Raw genomic sequence first — 20,704 nt, forward strand, 5'->3', positions numbered from 1 at the left:
TTTGACCAATCCCTATTTAGCATTGTTTCCAACAAAAAAATTTAATCTATGTTTCTTAATTTTTTTTTTCGAACTCTACACCCACTTCCTGTCGGTTCCTTAAAGTGTAAACATGTTATGTGTTATAAATAAATAAAAAGTAGTATAAAAAAAAATATATTCTTTTTTTTAATTAATGTGAATGTGTGATTTCCATTAACCTGTCGTTGTTAATAAAATACAAATATCAAGAGTAAGAGTTTCTTTGCGTTCTCGGTATTTTAGTTTAAATCAAAAATGTAACTCCAAAATTAGTTAATGTGTCTATGGTGATAATAATACTATAATACCATTACATTTTATACTTGATGGAACGCCTTTATTTTGGCTTCTGGTGAATCTTTTTAAAAATTCACTATGTAGGTAGGTATGTGTTTGTGTAGAATGTAAAAGGAGAAAAACACGATTGTCGCCGAACAATTGTGTTCACAAAGGCACTGTTGTTCTCCACACAACTCACATTTATATTTTAGTAGATATTATGTGTATATATTTGTCCTGGCCTCTCCATTATCAACACAGACCTGCACGTACCGTCTGGGGGGCCGTACATAATTTGTATAATAACTTCTTTATTCTTGCCCGTGGACAAGCATAACTGCCAAATTAGACCGTGTCGATGATATCCTCCCTGCTGTGTATTTTGTGTACTTCGCCCCACACATAACATGGGTGAGTATGTCTATTATATAAACACATATCTGTATATCACTATTCAAGTTGAACAGGTGAATTCTTTTCGTCCATTAAACAGCGGTGTGTTTGTACAATGTGTTCAGATAGATCCTAACATAAGTCATGCACAGTAAGAAACTTTCACGTTTAATAGATGGATTTCTATACCTACCCTCTCTTTAATTTTCTAAAAAAAACCCAACTAAATTCATAACGAAAAAAAAAACATACACCGCAAAAAAATGTGTTTAGAACAATAAATATGACCTGATAATGGACCCGAGACCAAACTTGGTTTTCTAGTTATCTATTATTTTTAATGGGTACCACTATACTTTATACTTTTGCATACATGTAGATGTATAGATATGTTATGCACAAACAAAAAATTGGATTTTTTTTTCTCCTCTTAAGAAAATATTCTTTATGTTATAAAAGAAGTCTACCAAAATTTAAAGTCGAATACATTTTAACCTACGCGGCAACGTCGCTAAAAACGCTTAAATATAATATTTTATTTTAAGACTTCTTTGTCAATAACACGATTTGTCTTCTGTATACTATATAGAACCAGAATTTTGATTCGTTTCATAGAACTTCTGGTTTTAAAACTAAATTTTACGAAATCATATCATAAATGATTTCATACATGGAACCCATGTCAAAAATGTACCCCACGAAAAAATCTTTTAGGAATGACCCGATTGAGTTCATACCAAACAAGTTTATGTACTGTTATTAGTGTATTTATTATTAATTTTTCTTGTAATCCATTTATATAGAATTTTATTTATCCCAACATTGTAATGTATTTTTGACACTTTTTTTTATGGGTGTGTTTTATGTTTACCCTAAATGATCCGTTAGTTACACAGAGATATTGTTAGCATAACTAATGTCTCTGTACACAGGTATCGGACAATCTGTACTTCAAAGGGTTTGTTCGTAAAAACAATTAACATTTAAAACAAAAAGATATACTCGTATACTCGTATACTCGTATCTCTCATTTTCATTTTTCTTTGTACCTATTTTTTTTTTTTTTAGTCAACAAACTCAGACTAGGTGTCAAGTTAAATACAGAGAATACATAAGTTTAAGGTAAATATAGGGATATATAATATTACCTAACCGTTACAAGGTTTAAGAATGAATATTTAGACAAAAAAAATCATTCCGACACGAACCATAATATTTTCAGAATTTTTAAAACCGTGATTTAACGGTAGTCGAAGTTGCTAAAATCGTTTCAGTGTAGTTCTATTTGTGATTTTTCTTTTGTTTATTTCAATTTTTCAGAAGAGCTGGGCTTGGGAAATAAATTGAAAGCTTTTTAATTTATTTAATAGGTACACTTATAAGTTATAAATACATCTAATGTTTGTATTAAACCGTACTCGTTATTAGTATCAGATAACATTAGAATTTTTCTACGATAACAGTTTGTATATTACTGTATACAAGTTGTCTGTTGCATATCGGATAAGCTATTATTTGTTAACCTACTCGTGCATATTTTCAGAGTACTTTCAAATGTGTAGTTTTTCACGAATAAGAGAAAACGGTAAAATCAATCGATTGGTTTAATAGAAAAAAAGGACAAGATACAACCATGTTTTTATTTAACTAATGAATTTATAGATGTTGATCCAACGATTATAATTTTTTATATACCTTTTACTGCGACTGCCTACATTGCGTTATAACTTATAAGTAATTAATATTAATTTAATTTATCTGTTTTGATTGACCATTTGACTATGTTATCTTAATTGATTTCGTGCCGAAAAAAACAACATCGGCATTCAAATAAGACGTATTAAATCATTTCCGAGTGATCTATCATCTAGGGAAAGTGCGGATGTGCATTCATTTGAACTGGTCTTGTTTGGTATTATAAAAAGCGCCAAAAAAAAAAAAAAGCAAGTACAATTTATTATATTTGATGAATGACGAATGACGAATAATTAATTTTAACATTCCTTCTAGTATTTTTTTTGATGCTAAGTTTGTCAAAATGCTAAACTTAACACCAAATACAGAATAGAAGTCCTAAAATGGATTATAAATGCATTCTTGCATTCATGAGTTTTGAAATTATTTATTTGATTAACCATTTAAAGTTGGCTGAACGAGCCGTTAGCTCGATATTTCAATGTATATTAATATTGTTAAATTACAAATAGAATTTTAGAACATTTTTAAAAATAATTTAAATTTTATTGGAGTAGGTATTAGACTTTTTTAAATAATTCTCTTTCATACTTTTTAGTGGCTCAAATTTAATATATTTTTCAACAATATATTCTCATCCCTTATATGTTAAAACCATATGAACTTCAGAAAGGTAACGTATATGATTATTATCTTAACTTTTTATATTAAGAATAATTTTCTAAAAATGTTGAATGGTCAAAAACCAGTTGCGAGTAATTGCTATTAAAGTTATTTAAATGTAAAATTTAAGACAGGGTGAAGTGCGCAGAAAAAAATAATACTACACACCACCACCTTCCTTATGTATAACCTTTGTAGAACTGGTTATCAACTAGTCGCAATTTGTAGAAAGTTATACCTAATGTGAAATGTTAATAAAATATATACGTTACCATTTTTAAAGCTTGAGTTCATAAGGTTAAAACACACAAGGGATGGGGTTATATTTTTGGAAAATATATCAAAATTAGCCACACTTAATAGTGATCCCAACTATTTAAATATAAAAAAGGATAATTTCGAAAAGTCAAATATTTTCTAAGATATGGACTGTATTGGTTATTAAACATTATACGCTAATTGCACGTGTGCATAATTTATATAATATACATTTTTTTTTTTTTGGACAAATAAAAAATATATTTAAACGTTTTACATTTGTGAAGCGTTCGCGTGCGTCGGCGGTGATGGTCCGGGAGATAGATATAGGTGTGTAGAGTGTATATAATATAAATATATATAATATCTTTAACGTGAACAGAACTCTGTTGCATGGAGGGGGGTTAAGGGGTTGTGAAAAAAACATCATGGGAGGGACTCGGCCGCCGGTTTCTAATTCAGTGTTCTTTCAGACGGTAACGCCTCCTCACGGACCATATAGTGAACGCTTGTACGGCGGCGCGCCGGTTTTGTTGTGTCGGTTTTTTTTTTTAATAATTTTTGTGCGGTTTTATCGCTCTTGTCGGACGGTTCTGTTGTATTTGTTTATATATTTAAATATATTGAAATATATATATATATTAAAAAAAAAATATATGTATACACGTGATTAAATGTTTATAAAATAAATAAATATGTATATATTTATTCGTATATATAATATATAATATATTTGTTAAAAAAAAACCCAAGTGATAGACATCGTTGTTCGTTTTTTCGGTTTGGTTTTTAAAAAACGGATCGCGATTATTTTGTTCGAAATTTTCATAAAAAAAAAGGAACAATAATAATAATATTATTATATCGAACCATGTACCGCGTCATGATGGAAAGCTCGCCGGGCTGTAATACCGGTGTGATTTAATCCAATACACGGTCCTGTCGGTTAGATATACATAATATTATATTATATTATTATGCTAGGTCGTTTCATTTAGACGTTAATAGTGTGCGTGTGTGTGTGTTTAATTGGTGGTCGTCAGACGATTAACAAAGGAAATGAACGTGTTTGGTTGTTGTTGTCGTTGGAAAACGGTTTTGATTTTGCTGTTGGTGATCGACGGCGTTACGCGGGCTTACGCTGGACATGCTTCCAGTTTAAAGTCGTAAGTGTTAAATATTTATTTTAAATTATAATTTTTTTTTTTGCCAAGATTGCCCTACCACGGCAGATCCCGCCGAACCGTGCACTCGCCGGCAATGACTATTGTTTGTGGCGCTCTAGCCCGGAGGCTGGTAAAAAACAAAAAAAAACGCAATTGGATTTTCGACACTAGTCGGTCGTCGATTATTTATCGTAGGAGTCGATTTTTAATTTTAATAACAGTCCACCGTCTATTGAATGCAACGACATTTGCCGCCGGCGGCGAATACCGTTTTTTTTTGTCGAGAAGACCTTTTATTTATTAAATTTTTTTACCTGCTCGCCGACAAGCCGAATTCGAAGTGATTTTCTTGCAGCGGGCGATCGTTTATCCCGGGCAAAACGTTATCGCAAGGCCAATAATAAAGTTAAGTATACACTACAGTTGTATGGACTGCAGTCGAGTTAAAAATACCCTAATGGTGTTTCCGAAGCTTTTAATTGCGTGCCTTTGCCGGTTATCTATCCATATTATTACAGCGACGGCAATCCAAATCACAGCGGTATTGTGATAAGTCCTCGTATGGTATACATTAGGTGTACGAATATATTTCGTAAGACGTGAGACTTGTCTTGGAATGAATACAATTTCAGCAATGCGTTTATTTAGTTGAAAATCATATGCGCGACTAGACCTACATTTTAGGGGGTGCTAAAATTATGTATACCTGACAAAACATAATTCTTATCTTCAAACCATTATTTATAAAATAAAATATTTTAGAACAAAAAGATTCTAAAATCAACAATTTTACCAGAGTATGTAGGTACATTATTAAAATGTTATGCGCATACAAATCAACAATTGGGGTTACAATTTATGGGGGTGCTAATTTTGAGTCTGAGAGTGCTTAAGTCCCCCTAGCATCCCTAGCACTAATTTTATTTTATAAAATATACAATATGTAAATTAAATGTGCGATTGTATTATACAACGAAAATGCATAGATTTCTATAACAGCTAAAAGAAATAGCCCGGCGTTGACATAAAAAGTGTTAAGAAAAAAAATATTAAGTAAGATTATTAGCCTAGACAATTTTTTTTCAACTATTGCAATTTAATTTTGCACACTTAACGATAAAATTTCATCTAGAAATTTCCAAAGACTACATGAAATTTTAGATAAGTCGTCTAGACCGCATTTATTAATATAACTATAGGGGTGGACCGTTACTAGAACCGATATTAGTGATATTGGTTTTTTTTGGAAACTGATATTTGGACCGATACCAAAAAAATAATAATCAATGGTAGGTAATATATAAAATCGGTTTTATCGGTTGATGGTTTTTGTAAAAAAAATGGAATTTTTAATATATCGGGTATCGGTTTTATATCAGCAACATATGTATATCGGAAAATCGGGAAAAAGTGGTATCGGCCCATTCCTAAATTTAATAACTATTATAATATTTTAAAAAACAAAAAGTTTCACGTGTAGACAATTTTGATTCTTGCCTTAATAAATAAATAAAATTCTTAATATCACAAACATATATTCAAATTAGTGATAACTGATAACAATACAATTAGAATGTTACTTAGGGTTGTCGTAAAGAAGTCGCTAAGAAGTTAAATTTAAGTGCAATTTTTTTTTAAAGAAATATTTGACTCATTAAATATTCTTCATTGTATGTATAAAAAGTTGAAAGTGGTAAAATCACATTTAAATGATTTTGAAAAAATTATGCAGGTTTGTTTGAACTTATGGTCTTAAAAAGTTCTGTGTATAATACGTAAAAAATCAGTAGCGGTTAAAAAGCTTAAGACACGGACAAATGATACTTTTTTAAAGGCCAATTTGTTCCGCATCCGGCATTAAGGCTAAAAATGTATTTTATGTACTTTTTCATTCTGATATATTGCAATCAAGCTTATTTTTATCAATTTCATTTTTAATTGTAGTTTATTATGAAAACAGAATATATTGTTACTTTTATTTTTTTTAAATTCATAATCTTAATTGAATGATAGACTGAAATTATTTTTTGTTTGTATCTTATATAATAATCAACGGAATAAAATTCGGGAAACAATAATGTAGAAAAACAAATTAGTGCGTTGTAGGATTGTAAAAAAAGGAGTTTTTAAAAATATTGTAAACTCGTGAAAAGTTTGGAATGAACCAATTAATTTTCAAACAATATTTTTTGGTTTTTATTTATAAATTAATTATTCAAACGGTTGAATAGTTTGTTGTGTCAACAAATGATTTCGTTTTACTTTTTTATACTTTTACCTTGATATTCGGCATTTGGAAACCTGTCGGCATTTGGAATATTAGCTGATGATAATTTAATTCTTGAAATAAATTGCTTCGCGAAATTACCATAAATCAATATTTTAATGGATTTTATTTACACTATTCAGTATACAGGCTATGTGTGACGTGCGTAGAACGTAAGCAAATCAAATGACCAGTCGTTAGAAATTACTTATTCTATAATACAATATACTAATAATACATATTTTTATAGTAGTATAATAATAATATAATCTGAATGCGGCTTTATGTGTGTACGCATGTGTGTGTGCGCTTGTATCTCATCTAAAATCAATTAAAATACCGAGGTCCGGCTTAAAGTCTCAAACCGCTCGTCCAGATCGAGTTTTCTTCGTGGAAACATATTAATGGACATAATTGTTGTCTATCGGCCAAGAATCGCAGGTCTTACACAAACGGCATATGTCAGGCTTTGTCTAACTGACGGGCGATTGTATTAAGCAAATTCGAAATTCCTAATTAAATTATTCATTCCGTTTATTGACAACATGTTTTTTTACTTGCCAAAAGCAATTCCGGCTTAGCAATAATCAGTTTGAATGTGTAAACTTTAGAAGATGTTAAAAGTATGAATACTGCTAGTTTTTTTAGATTCTTTATAATATGTGTTTGTCCCTATACGTAAAACAGAATCAACTGTTTTTATTAAATCCATTTCTAACTAAAGCTAAACTATTCGAATTCAACCTTAAATACAAATACATCGTGCGTATGTATAGTACACATTTATAAAAACTACTCAACTTTTGATTAGTTGAGTAGTGCGCGCGAAAAAAACATTCTAACTATAGGTTAAACCACCCATAAATTTTAGTGATGAGAATCAAGAGTACAAGTGACAAGTATTTGTCCATTAAACATTAGTTAGCTAACACTTTTTTATATTTGTGTATGTTTTATAATTCTCGATTAATTTGTGAAAAAGATATTGGGAAAAACTATTAAATATTGACCATTGTCTATAATATATTTGAACGCATTAAAATCTTCAAAAACTTAAATTCAATACTTACTCATCCAACAAGGGGGGGAGCGGTAAGAGATAATATTGTATTTTACTATTATTTTGCATTTATTTTTGTTCAGTCGTATAGCCACATATTATACTGACTTAAAATACGATGTTAACTTTCAAGCATTATAATTTCATCACACGCATCACGCAGTTGTATAAATAAAAATTAATTTCGGATATTATAATATTTTAGTTGTTGGACATTTTGTCCGATTACCATCATGTTGTTATGGAAAATAATTACACCTAGCAATGCACACAACGCCCTGCGCAGAGAAAATTTTTACGGTTTGATGACTAGCGCACTGGAGTATAATTTTTTTGTCTAGTTTTTCGTTGAGTGCGTGGAATAATGCGTTTATAAACTATAGGTAGGTACCGCATGTATCTGGCAGGATATGCGATGGCGTTTAAAATCTTTTGAAATGATTTCTCAAATCTCTATACACCGACCCGGACCCCTTTATAAAAAATGTCTATGAAACCGTAAAAAAAGGTGTACCTACCGTGTAATAATTCTTTTCGAACGAATCAAAACGTCATCAATCAACTAACTTCTTATACCGGGTGTGCGAGATGGCCCGTCTGGTCCTCAAATGCATGTTAAATTATCATCGAAATTCAAGCGCTTGTAATACCTGACTATGATTACCCGAAATTACACATAATCATTCTGTCGGCAGGTTACCGTGTAACACATGACAGCCTTATCTTGGAGTCCGCCACTCGGTGGTCTGTCTGAAACGTATTTAGCTTGCCTCAATTAATAACATTGTAGGCTATGCATTTTAGAAATAACGAATTAGTCACCACCATTTATAGAATCCCGGTAGCTGGTTCCTAATTTGACAATTATGTTTAATAGGCCTCCCATCTTTGGATTAGGAGAGGGGTGTTTTTTAAGTTTAATGTCGATTTATATGTTTTTTTAATAACTACTGGAACATAGTAAACAACGTTTTCTAATAAGCAAATTGATTATTTATTATGCTTTGTTATATTATATTTAACCTTTTAAACATCTTTAAAACAAATATTTTTACTATATTATTTTATGTACTTTATCATCTACAAAATACATGTTACTAACATAAAATTATTAAAATAGAGTTTTAATAGTTTTTGTGTGCCAACTATCTGAAAATAAAGTAAATCACGACCATAGTCACAAATCACAAAAACGTATTGACACTATTACCAATACACGGTCCATTGTAATCAGGTTTAATCAGACTTGTAACGGGTACTTATGAGAACCATTAAATCGACATAAAGATGAACTTATTTAGGTCTTATTCAGATCATATTTTCTAGTCAGAGTTACATTATATACTGTAATATGCTAAATTTACTGTTCAGACGCACCACTGTCGTAGTTAATACACCATGTAATTGCTAGAATAATAATGTAAATAACATTAATTTACAGAGGGGCACAAATAAAATTGATCTCATTCAAAGTGAATAGTATTATTGTTATAATAATAATTATTATTCGTTTTTTTAGTTTTACGTACGGTAGTCATGCTCTGTACAATATAATGTATAATAACACAACATGCGAACGGTTAGCCATTGAAATTGGCCGACGACTGAAAACCGGCATTACAATATATATATATGTATACATGTACATGTACGTATTATTAGTATTATTATTATCGGTGTGTATTGTCGGTGACTGGCACAATAGCGGGTAATAGAGGGTACGCGTTGTTGTTTTTATTGTTTGTCGGCGGCGATGGCTTCTCAAAAAGGGAGACCGTGTAAAAAAAAAATAATAATAATAATATCTGTCCGGTCGATCTGCATTGTCGAATTCTTTTTCATGCTAGCCGGTCCATTCATGATTTTTTTTTTTTGGCAAGACGAACCCTTCTTTCCGCAAAGAAATTAGTCGTTATTATTTTTGAATTACCGTAAACCGATACGTCTGTATGTATGTAATCTTCATACTCCCGTAACATATCCTTACTCTTCCTTCCCCCAACATCATGACCCCTTATTATTGGAATTGTATGTCGCCCCCCCACCCCTTCGACTTCTACTACTTTTCGCATATGAACATTAAATCCGAATGAAATATCATTCGGATTTATAGCCGCGTGTCGTCGCAAAGTGAGATCGTTTAGCTCGGGAGAGAGAAAGAAATAAAGAAAAGAGGAAACCCGATCCTTCTAATATTATACGTTTAAAGCGTGGATGTAAAAAAAAAATTGCTTTAAGGCAGACACACAATTAACTCCATTCAGCTGTCTGGCGAGCTTCTGTTTTTACTGCTGCTGCCGCCACCGCTTGCTTTTGTACACATGCTCTGTTGCCGGCTTAACTGTATAATATGCGATGGCGGAAACAGTGCCGAGTCTTCCATTATAGATGTTTGTTTGAGATTTTGCGCTATACCTATACGGACAACGCATTATATTTAATTAGTGACTGTGTGTTTATAATCATTAACAAACGTATTCCATTATTGAGTTAAATGCATTTGGCTTGAGAAAAACGCAAAAGACTCGCGGAGACCACACGCACCATATGTTTTCATAATATTATAGACTTGACATGTAGACACCCGCACTTGATAAAGAAATAATTTCTTGAATTGCCATAAGACGACAACAATTTACAAAGCATTGAAGAAATAAACTAGCGGTGTACGATTATTGTTATTAGACGTGTGCACTTGTCGGTTGTCGAGTGAAGTGTATGCATCTTGATTGAACGCATAAGTGATGAGAGTGGTCGCGATTATTTGATGAAAGATAACTATACTTGATTTAAGACAACAGAAAAAAAATACCCCATGCGATCAATGTGTGAAAAATGAAAAATGTGTGTGTATAAACCTGTCGCTTAAATTTTGTTTAAACACTAACATAATATTATATATATATATATATCTAATGACCGAGAACGGATCAGAATGATACAGATCTAGAACAGGAAAAATACACATAGTAGCATATTTAGTTTGTTGATATTTTTCCTAAGCATAATACGTTTAAAAATAGCGTATTTAAAGAGGATGCAGCCAAGAGACCGTCGTCTAAAACACAAAGCTCTTTCCTAAAAGAGCTTTGTGTTTTAAAAAAACTTAATTTTGAGAAAGTTCAACAAATTAGTTCGAGGCGTTTTATAGAAGCTATTAGGATTTTTGGGAGCAGTTATAACGCAAATAATTATTTCAACAGTTATTCTACTCAACCGAGTAAGTTAAAAAAAAAAACCTAGAAATCAAAGTATTTAAGTATACATCATATACATAATTACTTTGAGAAAACCTGGGCAATGTTTATTTAAATAATTAACATAATTATATGAAAATAATGAGCGGTATTAAAATAAATTTGTATATGAATATGTTTTATATATATTTAAATAATTTTTTATTTGAATTATAATTGCTATTTTTATTTAAATAACAAGCTATTTAGTGTAAATTAAAAATTTAATTAAATTTTTTCAAATTTATTATCATAATTTTTACTTGCCAACTTAATCGAGTCTATATAGTATAACTTTCGATATTTAAATCCCAAGAAAAATGTTAATGGGATCAGTATATAAAAATAATACCCATGTTCTTATCTATCACGTTTACAACTTAAATATTTCTAAATATTCAATAAAAGTCAAAATATAAAGATAATACATATTATTAGTATTCTTCTTTAAGTTTCAACTTTATTAACATGTTGTTTTAATTAAAACTCACGGAATTTCTGATTAGACAACTCTGTACAAAACTTGCTTTATGTTAAACATACAGCTATAATACTAGTTGTAAATGTGTACACGAAGTGCAGTAAATCATACAAGCGCCATAAATCATTTTTGAAATATTATCCTTGCAGCTGTAGTGCGGGAATAATTCCAAAAGTTCCTCGAGGCCCACCGCATAGGACAGCTCAATTCCCAGACTTATGTAAGTGCAGCACATGATATACAGTTAATTAATGAAGTAAGTAATTTATTATCAAACTTTCTAATTACAAAAAAATATTCACAATTTAAAAGTTTGCTTAATAAATAATTTAACTAGATTTGTGTTGTAGGTATAATGGTATAAGCCAATTAAAAAAATATTTCAAAATCATAACAGTTAATATTCTATTGAAAACCTTTTACTTTATTGCAACTAAATAGAATCGAATAAAATATATAAAAAAATGTTTTTTTTTTAATTAATGCAAATATGATATGGTTATGCTTTGAAACCAATTAAATTCTTTAAAAATAATCTAGGGACACTTTTTATATTTTATAATTGAATAACGTAACAACTAATATAGTATAATATAACTATTATATGTAATATATATAAAAGTATGTTAATGACATTTGTGGAGTTGGATTATAATAGTATAACATGAAATACTCAATTTAACTGAAATATAATATAGACTAGGTATGAATTAGTTGTTATATTGTGGATTTCTATATGATGTATAACATTAACAAATGTATCGTTCAGGTTGTTTGTTGATAATCCAGACTAATCGTCGAGTCTGTCTTCAAATGTCTGTAATCACCATGTAGACTGATCAACAATTAGTCCTTTATATTGAAGAAATAGGGACACGTAAATTAATTTGTAAGCTCATAAATATTTAATGTGTAATAATCATGTTGAATTGTACATTTTATATTAAAAAAATGTATATTTTCTGTTATTATTGGTCGTATCTTATAATTTGTTGTTGTATAACATGGGGATATTTTTTTACGTCAAAATTGTTTTCATGTTATATGTACAGTCTTTAATATTGAATCTATTTGACGTTATCGGTTATCCTATTACAACGCGGTGAATGGTGATATTTAATACATAATAATATTATATATTATTCGTACGTCGACTTAGCAGAGTCATTATTCGTTAAATATACAAGATAATGCGGATTTGTACCAACCTTATAGACGGGACTGTTAAATGTTATATTTTATTTTTTAACCGGTAACCGGTATACTTAAGCTTGTCAGAAAAAAATATATAAATTGATAAACATCACTTATGCTACATGACCCGTGGTCGGTATTAAAAAATTGTATTTTAGTATAATTAATTTTTTTAATTAAATTTTGTGGCTGTCAAGGTTTTTTTTATAATATTAAAGAACAAAATGAAGTTTTCAAAATGTATAGTAATCGATTTCGTGAAATAATAATCACATTGTTCGGTAAGCCGGAAAATATAATAAATTTGTAATTACTATTAGAATGAATTCAACCGTTACCATGAGTTATACAAACCAGTCGGCATTACTCTATGGCTTCCTTTCCGACATTGTCCCGTCAACAAATGAACCGAGCCTTTTTATATTATATAAAAAAGTAATTTGTATGTAATACGTTTTCCGTTAATCGTTAATTAGATATTAATTATGTCGTTGCAGTTCACCTACAATAATGTCGATAATTACTAAAAACGCGAGCCAAAGTATTTAAACTTAAATATGGAAGTTAGATCAATAGTTTATTTCTTGCTCGGGACTTAACAATGTTGATTAATAAATTTGTATTTATTCATTTTATTGTAGGTTTCTTTTTTTTTTAATAGGACCCCAAAATATGGGATTCTTAGGTACATAGTTGAAATACTGCGGTGGGGTTCTCACCGCCATGTGTAAAGAAAGTTCTACAAGCACATTGCATTATCATTGAGTTAAACAATGGACGTTACGCGTCACTATAAATTACTATTTTAATTCTAAAAATTCACAATTAACTCTTTGAGGGGAGGGGGGTGTTAAGTATACTAACCACTTTTGTTATGACCCTTTAGGGGTGGTGATAAAAGTAGATAACCCTTTCATGGTTACATTTTTTTGTTTTACTTTAGAAGTTAAAAATGATGATCACGTAAAATAGTCAACTTAACCCAACATTAAAGAATGCGGTTACTTATTATTTTCGTTCCTCACTAGAATAGTCGAACCTATCGAATCCTATATTATTTTTATCCAATAATTTTGCTGATTATATCATTTTTAGTTTGCATCTTAAGGGTCTTTTATTGCTCTTTAAAGAGTTAAATTAATCAACACAATCTATAAATTAGGTATTAGTTATTACTTATTAAGACATTTTTTTTCTACCTAACCTAACTTAAATTAGGCATGGATTAAAATACTGTTTTGTGATCCAGTAGTACTTTGAGGCTATTTTTCAAAATAGGGCTTTTATGAAGAGACAATAGTCAATTTCAAAATTGCTTAGCTTCCTCAATTTCAGTTTTCAAATGGATCTTTTACAGTTCCTAGTACAGTGACCTTTTTTTATACATAAACTATGTAACTTTTTTTTAGTATTATGATTGAAAAACAAAAATGAAAAAACACAATAAAAGTATAGTTAATATCACCTAGGTGACAACATTAATACTTAATGCTGTCTTGTCAATTGACAAATTCAATATAAATCATAATATACACTCGACTGCATTGTAATAATTACTGTAAGAAACCCAATAAATTTACCCTTGGATCGACATAAATGTTTACTATACCGCTAATTTGTAGGCGTGTTCACAAAAATCAAATTTAGGTTTATTTTTAAACTAGTAGAAGGAGTAGAAAAAAAAGTAAATAACAGTTTCGGCGTCAATTTAAGAATATTTGAAGAGTCTCGTCGAGTTTTTGTTCTGTTTGCGGGACAAGCAACGTTTGCTTGTTATTTTTGTTTTTTTAACTCTTGACAGCAGCGGCCGAAGAGCGTGAAACACCCGAGACGGACTTTACCCGAACCAAAATAATAATAACACACTAATTATTATGAGCTCGTGTACCGGCGGACATGCGAGGCAGGCAATTCAGCACACAAGCCGTCGCAACCGGTGTGTCACTTGTGCTTTCTGAGATGTCGCCGCCTATTTACATATTACCGACCGGGGCTGGCCTTTTTTTTTTTATATACCATAGGCTATTTCACGGTTGAGCAATCATTATTATTACGTGCAAGTAGCGTCGGCATACAAAAAAAAAAAAAAAATGTAAGGAAAAAACAGCCGTCGACGATTCTGAACCGACTAATCGACTTTGGCCATGCGCGCACTACGCGGTCGGATCTCATTAGTAAAACGGTCGACCGCAATAATATGTATAACACCCGGCTCGCATATTATGTATCTTGAGCCATTTATGACTATCTCTCACTCTCTTTTTATCTGTCCGATTATCAAAATCATGGTGTGTATCAACTGCCGCGGAGGTGGTCTTAAACAAATGACTTTAACATACCGAATCGTAGTGGCAGACTTGAGAAGTAGCTGCAGATACATAGAGATTGTTCTTCTTATTGGACTGGGTCTTTTTAGGCGAACACACATTCTCTTACAAGAAGCATATCAGGTAAAACAAATACCCGTTTGTAAGTTCTTCTGTAACCTTGTCGAAGTCACAGCAAACCCGAAACAAATTTCCTGCCCACTTTATTCACTTACAACTATGACAACTCATTATATAATATTATATATTATTAATATTGTATAGGTACCTGTTGTGAACTTTAAAGATTTAAATGTACATGTGACTTTTTTTTTATAAAATTAAGCACTTCGCAGAATAAAATTGGATAATATTAATTCAATTTTTATTGTGTTTACACGGAATGTATTTTATGAATAAGTTATTTGTATAAAATTGCGAAGAGCAACTCTACTCATTAGCTGTGTGTACGGTTTGAAAAAGAAGTAAATTTTAGGTTCTCATTGTGGAACATCATAATCTAGTCTAGGATGTTGTGGCCTCAAGACTAAATAATTATTTGTATGTCAGGCTCTTTTCCTCTTTGCTGTCCTCGTTATTTCCTAAGTGCTAGTCTTATATACTACATTCTGTGTTTAATACGTACCTAGTCACTTCACGTATCCATCTCGAAATTCTCATTTCAGTTACTTCCAATTTCCTTGAGTAAAGGAAATTGAAATTTCCTTTACTCGCACTCAACAAACATAAAGGGTTGTCAACATCTTACTTATTGTAAGAAGGATGCTACCTGCTCCTTAAAATTCCGTTTACACGATTGATATAATAATAACAACAACAATAATTATTGCCTTTTCGCCCGCTATAATAATATATTTTATCGATCACGAGAGCTGGCGTCGACAACGGACTCGTTGGGCGTGGTGTGGGGATTTAGTAGTTTTGTATCTACAAAAGAACACGTCTGTCCGCCGATCATTATTATACCCGGTGTTTTTATGTTCTAATAGCTTGGTCTGAGTGTATAAGGCCATATAATATACCTAGCTGATTTATGTCCCGGCAAGTTCTTTGACTGCATAAAGCGGCACGGGCCATTTCGCCATGTTCACAACATACACACACATATTATATACATGTTGAGGAATGCATATCCTGTCCGTGTTCGCAACCGATGTGCTGTGTACCGTTAATGATCGTGTTAACTATTTCGATTGGTTTTCTTCCACGAAGGTTTTTTTATAATACACGGTATGATGTATAAATATATATATATATATATTGTTTATATAAGTACACAGACATTGAGCTCAGCCTGGATGATGAATACCGTCTATTTGGTTTAAACAAACGATTATAGTGAAGAGTTGTTCGCCAAGACTTTGGATACGACGCAACTTTTGAGTATACGGTCGCTTAGTTATTTATTTGGCTTTCTTTAAACATCCCGTTGGAGTTTTATAATAATAAGACTGACTGTTACGTGATAACCAAAGAATCGTAAAGAAATGTTAGTCTGATGGACGATGATGGCAAGACTGAGCTTAGTTTATCATTTATGTTGAGTTTGTTGAGTTAATGATTTATTGCTAAGTTATGAGCTCACTGTGGCAATACCTGTAGTAATAAATGAATAAATCGTTTATCGAAGAAACGCCTCAGTTCTAATATTTACACGGCAGGTAATAAGAAACAGATTTTATGGGAAAAAAACAATTATTTATATAATAACAGTGCCGTATTTAGAATTGTCCAGCCCGCTACAACCAATTTTTTCACCTTCCAAATTCTGCTTTTCTAAGCCTCTTTTAGTTTTCAAATGTTTAAATAATTTTCCTTTTTTTGTTATTTTATAAGATCTCGTGTTATTTCTAACATAGATAACTTCATTATGTTCTGTACAAATAAATAATGCGTTAAGTAAAGAAATAAAAAAATATATTTTATTGAATTCACTAAGACGTAGAGCTAATTAATTAATGAAAACAAATTTATAACTAGATAAAAAAATATCAAAATGTTTATTACTTTCCTTCATTATCTTAGAGTTAAATGAATTACTTTTTTCTCATCGGATTAAAGTCAATTGAAATAAATTGTTTGTCAGAAATTGCTCAGCTTAGTTTAAACAACATAGCTAACGTCCTATCCCTGAATTATGATAGCGAATCATCAAGCGCCTGTATTTTCGATACTAAACAATCAAAAAAGGATTTGTATGGACTATGGTAGTGTATACAAGTTTAGTAACAAAAGTTACGAAAATGCTTAGTTTTTCCTCGATAATGATTATATTTTAATTATTTTAGGGTTATTAGAATACTAATAAATCATGTTAGTAGTCAGTTAAATTTAAAACAACATAGCAGTTATTGTTTATGTACAATAAAATTGTCGAATTATTATTATTAAAGCGCAATCAACGGTTAAAATAAACGTTCTCTCGATAACCTAACGGATATCATATTATTTGAATTGGTGAGCAATAAATTACAATTTTTAACGTTTGTAAACGCCGTTTGCGAAATCTAGGGAAGTCGAACAATAAAAACCCGTCGTAAAGGGTCGAATGTTTTTCGCACGATAAAGTAAACGATTCACCGCAAAAATTATTTACGAGAGCGCTATAATTCGTTCTGGTCTTGGTGTTGGTGGGCTTGGTGGCAGCTGTGCACAATGATTGTTAAATTTGGTAAACTTGAAATTAAAACGTCGTTTTTAATGGTCCAAATACATTGGCCGACATTTTATCTGTATGTGTGTGTGTGTATATTTATATATAAAGTCACATTAATACATTTATCTACTTTTATGGCAAAGCGATTAAAACACTCGCAAGAGGGATTTATAGCTTTCTACATGCGCATCGACAAAATCCTGTTAAATTCACTGATTTTATTGTGTTACTGTTATGCTTGGAGTTTAATTTTCGCGCTTTGGATCCAGAAGGGCTGCAGAGTTTTGTAGGGTTCTACTTTTCCGAGCTTAATAATTATTATACAATTGATGGCATCCATGTACCCTAGTAGGTTATAAAGTTTTAATGCGTTTTCGAATTTAGCAGAATATAATAGCGTGTCCTGGAAAAATAATTTTATTTTTTTAGCAGCAGCATTTCCCAGAGATTCATTTGTGTTCCATTTTCCCCAATGGTTAGATCCCTGCTTCTGTTACCAGACCGTTATATTGACATCTGGCCACTTGGCTGAAGTGGATTGTATGTATACCGTTTAACCCGACGGTAGCATAATACATCTTAGTAGTATGTTTATTAAAAAGGCTGACACTCCCCTATAATATAATCGAGTTGTATATTATACGTTTAAGTATAGTTTAAAAATGAATAACTATAAAGTGTACATTTTTAAAAATCTTTTAACTTTATGTGACATTACACAGATGTCTCCTTAAAACTTATATTTTAAGTGTATACCACAAAACACATTATTACGCAGTGTTAGAAAATAATAAATTGTTTCTAGCAGATTTTTTATAGTTGCACACACACAGGCCGCTGTCAGTTGATATGGGAAAATGTTTACAATTTCTTGGTAAATTGTTGATTTTCTGCGTACCTATATTAATTTTTTTTTTATTATTATTACCCGTAACAGTAGGAACATATATCACGGATTATAAATATATATTACACATATTAATATAAAACATATTATTATATTATTTATTAAATGACAGTGTAGGTAAAAACAAGATGAAATGAAAACAGTGTGTATTGATACAGAATTATAGAATAGGATACATAAACCATTTTTACAATACACAACACAAATAATTTTTGGTTTTGATATTTTTACAAGTAGTAATTTATTATTCAAGGTTTTAGGCCACTCAGTGAACATAGTGAAAAGTGAAAACCCTCTAAGCTTTTCTAAAGTCGTTCATTAGTTTCAAAACATAATTGCAGTATGAATTGCTCTAATTTTGAAACAAACTTTTTGTCTATATAATTAATTTTCTTTAATTATGTTTATTTAAAGTTTATAATTAATAACATTATAATATTGTATACACGGTTCAAAATAAGAAAATACCTCGGCGGCTATCTGAAAGCCGCGTAAAAAACCGGTTTTCAGGTAGCCGCCGAGGTCGTTTCTTATTTTGAACAGAGCATGGACTGTATTGAGAGGTTACAGCTTGTATGTCTCGATCATGCCGTGCAATTAGACCACAATTAATACCACAGACCACAGGCCGGTCCTACTCTGATGACTGATAAGAAGAGTTGACAGAGAGATATGGTTAATTTATAGCTAGGTTTTAAATTCCTTATGGAATCTGGTCGTAAAAATAATACGTTTATACATACTGTATTATAGGCATTATGCTTTTATAACGATCAATTACTCGGGGTTTATCCAAACGAATATAATATAATAATATGTAGAATATGATAAAAAGGATCGGCGACGAAAAAAGGATTTGGTAAAATAAGTAGGTACAGTTGTTGTATAGACAAATTGATCGCCACAAGCTTTCACGTGTATCGCGATCAGGATGTCCCCAGTGTGGTAATAAAAAAAAACAGAAAATTATAAAAAAAACACCATTATAATAATATGCCGACGCCTTCTCTTGGAGATAAATTTAAGGTCTGCCGGGCCGGAGAAAAAAATAATAATGTAATTTATTGTCCAATATAAACCGGACGATAACGTATTTCGACGGTTTTTCGTTAATATGGACGACGGCGTGCATGCCATACATAGGTACGCACTTAATATTATAATAGTAAAAAAAATCAAAAAAAAAAGAAGGAGAAAAAATCAATTAAATTTTAATCACGGACTGGGAGGAGTCGTGCCCGCGTTCGTATCATCCGCGGATCCGAAAATATTATTGTACACCGAATCACAAATCTCAACACGTTGTACCTATAGTAATTATCGCGGTAATACTGGTTTTTTACTCGAGATCCATCTATTTTTTTTTATTATTATATACCTGTATAATATGCACGGGGTCACGAATTAGCCGTGTACATATTATCTCTCTATAATATAGATAATAATAAATAAATAAAAGAGAACGGAATGGAATGATATATATATTATATATATAATATATATTTTTTGTTGTTGAACTCGAGGTCTCCGACCATAGGAATTTCTTCGGGATCTCTCCGGTCTGTCCGGTAGCAGCGTCGGCGCGCGCGGTGCCAAGCCAAAGTATGTGCCGACAAAAAAACCTTAAAAAGTAGAAAAAAAAAAAAAATGTATATAATTTTTTCGAAAACTATATAATAATATATAAATCGGTTCCGGTGGGAAGGATCGTATATATTTTATCTTCAGTGCATATTCACATATATACAGGTAGGTCTTACGTGCGTGAAACTTATTCTCGTGCCTTTGGACGACCGCCGCGTCGCTATGACCTGCCGGTGTAAACGTGTCACTTGGGTGTGTGTATATGTGTAGAGTAGACGTACGCTGACCACAAAACCTATTGTTTTGGATTTAAGAAAAAGAAGTAATAATAAAAAAAGACAAAGATAATATGCAGGGATATAGTTAAACCGTGTCTCGTCTCCCATGTGAGATAACGCGCTATGTCGCTTATAAATGACTCGAGTCGTGCATTGTTATACGTCAGCCGTCTTTTCCGATGCACATTTATACACTATGTATAATAATTTAGAATATGGCTACCATCAATAATAATAATA

At 31.2% G+C, this 20,704-nt stretch overlaps 1 protein-coding gene across 1 annotated transcript in view; it reads left to right on the top strand.

Moving 5' to 3' along the window:
- The first annotated feature begins 3,790 nt into the window (after positions 1-3,790).
- Positions 3,791-20,704, top strand: part of LOC126845765 (protein Wnt-5b-like) — a 56,455-nt gene continuing 39,541 nt past the window's right edge. The window contains exon 1 of the mRNA XM_050584650.1: positions 3,791-4,475. Coding sequence (XP_050440607.1) covers positions 4,369-4,475 — 107 coding nt within the window. The 5' untranslated portion in view covers positions 3,791-4,368. The remainder of the gene's footprint in view (positions 4,476-20,704) is intronic.

The sequence above is a fragment of the Adelges cooleyi genome, unplaced genomic scaffold, assembly GCF_023614345.1.
Source record: "Adelges cooleyi isolate 19-005CV unplaced genomic scaffold, UGA_ACOO_1.1 ACOO_flye_CR_arks_rails_tigmint_CR_PRNA_8, whole genome shotgun sequence".
NCBI classification, from domain to species: Eukaryota; Metazoa; Arthropoda; class Insecta; order Hemiptera; family Adelgidae; genus Adelges; species Adelges cooleyi.